Below are 7947 nucleotides of genomic sequence, written 5' to 3' on the forward strand. Positions count from 1 at the left end.
GAAGTGGTGTGAAGGTAAATAAGACAGCAACACACCAATACAAGAAACCCAAGGACATACATACTGTCAACTGTCTTCAATCCTTTTAAAATGTGTGAGTTCATTTTTTTTTTTTGTGGGCCCATGATATGTTGCACAGTCTCTATTAGTTTTCTATGTTAAGTATGTAGTGTTTTTTGGACTTATGTCATCTTTTATTTTTTAGCATGGCCCTGTCAATTTTTTTTAATACTTATGACTTTTGAAAAACAGCTTGATATCTTCCGCATATTTTTTCGTTTTTTTTTTCTATTTTCAACAGTAAATATGGTCAACATACACATGAATACATCATACATGTATGTGAACTTTTTGTGAACAAATGAACCATCTACAAACAAATTCCTTAAACTATTAAAATAGAAAGATAAAATCTAAGAACAATCGATAAGGAGTTTCCTCACATGGGACAAGTACAAATGTATATGGAATAGTTATTTCTCTTTATAATTGCTCAATATATATGTGAAACATCAAAACTAAAGTTACACAATTCAAATTTTGGCATTGTGTTACTTTATTTAGTGGTCTAACCCACTGCAAGTCTCCTTTCAAAGACCATCAAATCAGTCTTAAGCATTGTTAACTAATGTACAGAAGACATTGCAGTAGTTTATTTAATGGCATTAGCCATCTTCATTATCCATAAAGGAATTGCACTCATTGATTAATCAGTAGTTGTTTGATATCATTTTGGTATGTACTTACCGAGAATTCCAACTCCTAAAATGGTAGCAATGGTAACAAAATCTGAAGAAATGATAAAATATTTGAATAAAATGGACTATTAAATATGTTAAATTAAAGTGAAGTTATGATCAATTAACAGATCTAATATAAAGTAATCAGCTGCTCAGGTAAATACATATTATTATCTGTGATCCTGTAAACAAGTGCTAAATATTTGTTAAAAAAAAGAAACGGAAATACCGTAACGTTTCCGATTTTGGTTCTGTTGTTAGGGATTTTACTTGTGATGTTATTTAAGTTATGACGTCATCTTTAATGTAAACAAAGAAACGCACATCCACCAGGTAATGTTAATTCATATCAAAGACAAAGAATTATTAAAAATGAAATATTGGTATTGTGTTCCTTGTGTTCATATATTTTACTAGACTACTCAAATTCTCACAACAACAAGACCGGAAAAGGAAGTAGATTTCTGCGTTCTTCGCAAACCGGAAATTTAAAAAACGCGACATAAAAATACTTGAATGATTTTGAGTTCATTAGTACAATGAAAAATTCCGGAAAATGTTCCCGATTTTTTAATTTTTTTTTATTGATTTTTCTACCAAGGAAGAATAAAACATTAAATACAAAAATATTAGAAAAAAAAGAAAAAAAATATTTTCAAGAGTTGGAAAACTTGACCTGACCAACTACGTCCTCCCGTGACTAATGTCCTGACCGATGTAAAATGCTAATAACTTTTTCTTTCTTTTAAGGATCGACTTCAAATTTGATGTCAAGGAAGATTCTAACATTGAATACAGAGATATAAGAAAAAATATTCAATCAAAGAGCAGATTGCTCTGAGGGATACGATTGCCATTGTTTTCATTGACACATGTATACATGTAGCTGGATAATATTATTTTCAAAACTAATTTAACTGCACATGTAAAATGTAATTTACGTAATCTGAATAGTTACAAAATAGCCAATCCCGGTTAAAAGTGTATGAACAATGTACTTAGGCCTATTGTGTTTTATTTTTGTACTATCAATTCCAAGTTTACTTTCCACAGCAGTCACTGAGACTCAGAGTGAGAGAAGTATTTCCCTTCGTATCTTATCACCTATTTTCCTATGTTAATTCTAGGAGGAACCCCATTCCTAACTCTTTAAATATTTAATTTCCTTTGGGTCAGTGATCATGACTCCTTTCCGTACACATTCCTCGGTTTAAATTGCGATCGTTTTTAATATATTATGACGTTTATTGACAGAACGAGTTATTTTTTCTTAACGTGTTGTCCGTTGATTCAGAATTCACGGAAGTACTTCCGGAAGGGATACAACTCGAAACGATACTATTGAAGACCCCATTTCGCCTGAAGGGGTGTTGAAAGTAAACCTTTTAATTGAAATGATGCATATGATTTAAAATTATGCAACAACAATAACCCTCAATAGCAGACATACTTAGAAAGGATCCCATGAGTTATAAATTAATCAATTGAGTGGGAAATCCAGAGCAACCATTTAACCTAGTACCCCTTGAAGTCAAGAAAACTATACGCATACGCATAATTACCTAAACAAACCTGTAGTAAAAACGTATATTAAACCTAAATGGTTTTCTATTATTTATGAAAGTACAATATCAAATATCAGTTAAATAACGGTGACATATAAGTAAAACTCCACTTCAGTTCTTATATGACAGAAATAGATTTATCGGAATTCAGAGAACTCTCGCATTTTCATCACAACTGGGGAATTCTCTCTGACGTGTTTCTAAATTTATAAAAACACTAAATATAAAACTGCTTGGTTCTGATTTTCCGTGTTGTTAAAAACACGCATATAAGTCAAGGGAAATATCAAACATGAAGATTAGGAGAAGAACATTATAGGAAAGTTGTTTAAGTTCAATCCCTTTGTTTGTTTTTACCTTTTTAACCAAGACAATCATAAGAATCTGAGATGGTCCTTAATGTTTAGAATAAAACGGTTGACGTGAGGGCATTGTCCTGAGCCACTGGTATAAGTCTACAGATTGCTTGAAAGCAATCGTATCCCAAAAAACGAATTTTAAGTGTTATAAAACTTGACCTGACCAACGTCGACTCTGTCCCGACTATAATGTCGTGATCGATGTAGAAAATGTTTATAACTTTTTTGTTATTGAAAGAATTGACTTTATTAAAGATCCTTACCAAGGAAAATTATAATATTCAAAATAAGAATTTATGAGAAAAAAATGTTAGTTAATTTTGGAAATTTTAGAAAACTTGACCTGACCAACTTGATCTTTATCATGATGAATGTGCTGACCGTTATAAAATTGCATTGCCAATAACTTTTTTGTTATTGAAAGGGATATAACCAAGTTTTATATTACTGAGAAAAGTATGTGATTAGAGATGCTGTAGATACTAAGTAAATGCACCTTTTCTACACTTAATATGAAAGGATTATAAAGATGTACAGAATGCAATTAAGTCCAAAGACAGTGGCATGAATAATTAAAATTTAATCGGTTTACTTAGGGGTCATCCATAATTGTCAACCATTTTCCAAAGTGTACAAAACGTACACTTTTTCAGACCCCCCACCCTCCCTCAAAAAGTGTACATCAACCATTTTCAGATTTCAAGAGAAGAATCAGTCATTCTTAATAAAAAGAAGATCCGGATCCTGTCCATTATATTTTAGTTTAATTTCGAAATTTGCATTGAAAAAAAACTAAAATATATCTGACTGTTTTATTTGATGACATCTATCTGTGATGCTTGTGTTTTGTCAGAATAAGGTACAAAGATTAGTGTTTCCCCTATCACACAGTGGGAATGGTAACTCCAATAAAAAGGGCACCTAGAGCATTCAAAAGATTAACAAAGGGGCACATAAATTATGCTAAGAATCAAAGAAAGGGAAATGCATGGTTATATTGCATTGGTAAAGTATGGACTGACAGTTGCTGATGGAATCAGAGCTCAAGACATCAATCAATAAAAGTGTAATGTTTTAAAACATTTTGAGTTTTTAAATTTCCCGCCTGTATTTCTATTTGATAGGTCCCTGTAAATATGCCATTCATGGCACTATTATCGTTGATGTATATATATATACTGTAACGTGTACATATATTGGATATTTTTTAAGTTAAGGTTAGACTTCATATGGGGGTGCTCCTAATTAAAGGAGGCTTATACTAAGAAAAATAAGTTTACTTCCGGTTTACTGGTTTACTATTTTGGAATGCATTACAAGGAAATTAATCTAAAGACCAGTTTAAAATCTTTTCACAAAATGGCGTCTTGTCAAAATCAAAAAATTCAAAGAATTTAGTGTTTCCATCAATTTTGTTTATTAAACAGAGTAAAACGATAACGATAACGATAAAGCAGGTGAAATTGACAATCGGGGGTACTGAGAAATGCTTGCAAACTTTTTGTTTAAATAATTTTACTAGTTCACATTTTTGAAAGATTTAGTTTTCATATGATTTGATCTTTTAATCGTTCAATCCCGATTGAGTAGAATTATGATATCGAAATCAATATCATCAAGTGAAAATAATAAAGAAGAAATAAGAAGAGAAACATACCCAAGCCAATTCTCGATTTTATAAATCGACTTTCCCTACGGAAACGATATAAATTCCGGAGATTAAAAAAAAAGCGTACGGTAAAAATGTTGATTTTTTAACCCCCTCCCCCCAAGTGTACGTTTTGTACACTTTGGAAAATGGTTGACAATTATGGATGACCCCTTACCTATATCTTTCTTATTTATTTCACTCATTTTTTGTTGTTTAGTTAATGAGGGATTAAACATGTCAAATAACATAAATAAGGACAGGAAATGGGCTTCTCTTGATTTCAATATACATGATATATTGTTTTTAAGTAGAATTATGTTAGAATCACACAGAAATATAAAAACTTATAATAAACATAATTTTATTATGTCACTGTCTTTTGGCTTTCTTTATATACACTTATATTACAAATAATAAAAAGTGCATCCAAGTTCTTTCTAAACTATGTTTAAATAAAAAAAAAAATGAAATATCAATATAATTTAAAGAGTTAAGTCTATTCTGTTTTCAGAGAGAGAAAAAAAACATTTATATAATATTTGTCTTTTCTTCATCAGTCAGGACAAAGATCAAGTTGGTCAGGTCAAGTTTTCTAACATTTCAAAAATTAAAAAACATTTTTTTCTTTCATAAATTCCTATATTTAATGCTATCATCTTCCTTGGTAAGGAACTTAAAGTCATTTTTTTCAATAAAAAAAGTTATTAACATTTTCTGCATCGGTCAGGACATTAGTCAGAGCAGAGTCGACGTTGGTCAGGTCAAGTTTTTTAACTCTTTAAATTATTTTTTTTTAAATCTTTTCTTGTATCTATAAATTTAGTATTATAATCTTCATTGGCATCAAATTTGAAATCCTTTGAAGAATAAAAAGGTTATAGGCATTTTACATCGGTCAGGACATAAGTCATGGGAAAGACATAGTTGGTCAGGTCAAGTTTTCTAACTCTTGAAAATAAGCATAAAGCATAAAAGCATAAAGCATAAAAGATTTATTTAAAGTCGGTTATACATATAACAATACAACATAAGCTCTGTAGATCCAAAAATAATAAAACATTTTTTACCCGTTTCATATCAGTCAGGACATTGTCAGGACATTAGTGTAACCCCTGTTATTGTGGACTTCGTCACCATATTAAACAATTTATTTTGCAATTGGCTACTTCTTAAAAGAAAACTTTTTTTGTTGGTAGATAAAGAAAGATACTCCATTTTTTAAATAATGCTAACAATGTAACAAACAAACATAATTTATAATAAACCGCTTGGGAACACTAAAAATGCTGAAAGTAAAATGTTATTGAAAATAAGACCACAGGCTCCAAGAAAAGTTGATCCAAAAATAAATTTTTCCCCTTTTCTTTTAAAAAGGCAAAGTTTCCCTTTTCTACAACAATAACAGAACCCCTTGCCCAAGAGACTGTCCCTCTATCAAAGGATATTCCTTATTACATGTATTAAGGGGTTGTTCCCAACCTTATAAAATTGCCCCCCTAAATTTTGACTTACAACTTTGTAAATATACAAACAACGTTGCATGACGACCATTCTTATAGTTCTGTTTGTTACCCATGTTAAAATCTATGAAAAACTACTTTCAAACTTTCATTTCGATACCGCAATACTCTACAATATTATATTCAGGGAGATGTAAGAGTAAATTTTGTTTGACGTTGCAACATGGGCGCAGACATATTGAAATTGTGTAATAGACAAAACCCATTCCGGTTTTCGGTTCCGGTTATTGGTAATAATAATATTGCCTACTAAGCTTACTCTTGAAAGGAATTGTAGTAAGACTGTCTAACTATACAAATCCTTGGTCAATTTATGGAAGTAAACCATTATAGGTCAAAGTACGATCTTCAACAAGGAGCCTTGTCTCACAACAACAGCAAGCTATATAAAGGGCATCAAAAATGAATATTTAAGCCGTAAAACAACTCATGCAACTTGACGGGAAAACCAAACTGATACGGTATAATCTGTATAAAAAATTTGTAAGGGTTCCGCGGAACCCCGTGTCTCGCCTACTTTTGCTGTAAATTGCAGGATCAACAAAAATGAGGGAAAAAATCAATAAAAATATTCCGCTTGATACCATGTTTGGATTGTAGGAAGCTTCTGTCCAAGTTTGGTAAAAAAAATCCTGGATAGTTTATGAATCTAATAAATGTTTTAAAAACTTTAACTGCAGACTGGATGTAATGTTAACTGGAAGAAAAACTAAGTCCATTTATAAGAAAAATACAGATACACAGGTACAAAATATTAACAAAATTTCCTTCTAGATACTAGCTTTTGGTCATAAACAAGCTTCTGTCTTAGTTTGGTACAAATAAAAAATAGTATAAGAAAGTTATCAAAATTTTTTAAAATTTAACCACAGAGTGAATGTGTTGTTTCCTGGCAGAAAGAATTCTATTTAAAGTAAAATATGGAAAAAATTGATGTCATTTTACAAAATTTACTTCTGGATACTATCTTATGATCATAAACAAGCTTCTGTCCAAGTTTGGAACAAACCAAGGATAGTTTAAGAAAGTTATTAAAATTTTAAAAACTACAACCACAGAGTGATGTAATGTTTTCCCGCAGAAAAACTTAGTGCATTTATAAGTAAAATACGGAAAAAATGGAATTTTATTTTCACAAAATTTACTTCTGGATACTATCTTATGATCATAAATAAGCTTCTGTCCAAGTTTGGTAGAAATCCAAGATATTTTAAGAAAGTTATTTAAATTCTAAAAACTTTGACCACAGAGTGTATGTAATGTTTTCCCGCAGAAAAACTAAGTCCATTTATAAGTAAAATACGGAAAAAATGGAATTTTATTTTCACAAAATTTACTTCTGGATACTATCTTATGATCATAAACAAGCTTCTGTCCAAGTTTGGTAGAAATCCAGTATGGTTTAAGAAAGTTATTAAAATTTCAAAAACTTTAACCACAGATTGAATATTTGTGGACGACGCCGACGACGCCGACGACGACGGAATGTAGGATCGCTTAGTCTCGCTTTTTCGACTAAAGTCAAAGGCTCGACAAAAAGCGAGAAACGAGAAACTCTTATGAACCATATCAACAAACGACAACTACTGAACATCAGATTCCTGACTTATGACAACGCAACGTAAAATATAAGCCAATTTGACCTTTCTGTGCCAGGCCGCTATACAGATTTTATACTAGCACTTCTTCAGATACATTCGTGCACCAACTCATATTTACCTACCTTCATTTACCTACGTTCGATTTGAACGCAGGAGCTGCTGCTCCTCTATGTTCATCTCTATCGTTTCTTCTTTTCCGGTTACTCTAATTGTGTTTTGTCCATACTCAAGTGTATATAGTCTAATTTCATAGGATGATCTTTCCAGTAAGTGTTGTCTGTTTTCTAATGTTTTCACTTTAGTGGTTGTTACAATGTGTTCTGGTAAGTTGTTCCATGTCACGCTCTACTATTCTGTTTGTGAAGAAGTGTGAATGCACATACATCTTTGTTTATTAATTTTAAATTTATGACCTCTAGTTGTACTTTTAATTTGTTAAAAGTGAAGAAATCAGTTGCTTTACTATCGTATATTTCAGCCAGTATATTGAAAGCTTCTTTCATGTCCCTAC

The 7947-nt window shown here is 31.2% G+C and overlaps 1 protein-coding gene across 3 annotated transcripts in view; it reads right to left on the reverse strand.

Moving 5' to 3' along the window:
* Positions 1–7947, reverse strand: part of LOC143067063 (uncharacterized) — a 34256-nt gene extending 26309 nt beyond the window's left edge. Inside the window, exons 1-2 of one of the 3 annotated variants that reach the window (XM_076240069.1) lie at positions 7559–7947; positions 748–789 (exon numbers count right to left, since the gene is read on the reverse strand). Coding sequence is in view for 2 of the 3 variants with exons in the window: in XM_076240067.1 (XP_076096182.1) it covers positions 748–789; positions 5828–5891 (106 nt within the window). In the remaining variant the exon portion in view is untranslated. Of the gene's footprint in view, positions 1–747; positions 790–5827; positions 6029–7558 lie in introns of those variants that run through there. The other 2 variants (XM_076240068.1, XM_076240067.1) reach the window with 2 other exon arrangements.

The sequence above is a fragment of the Mytilus galloprovincialis genome, chromosome 3, assembly GCF_965363235.1.
Source record: "Mytilus galloprovincialis chromosome 3, xbMytGall1.hap1.1, whole genome shotgun sequence".
In the NCBI taxonomy this organism is placed as follows: Eukaryota; Metazoa; Mollusca; class Bivalvia; order Mytilida; family Mytilidae; genus Mytilus; species Mytilus galloprovincialis.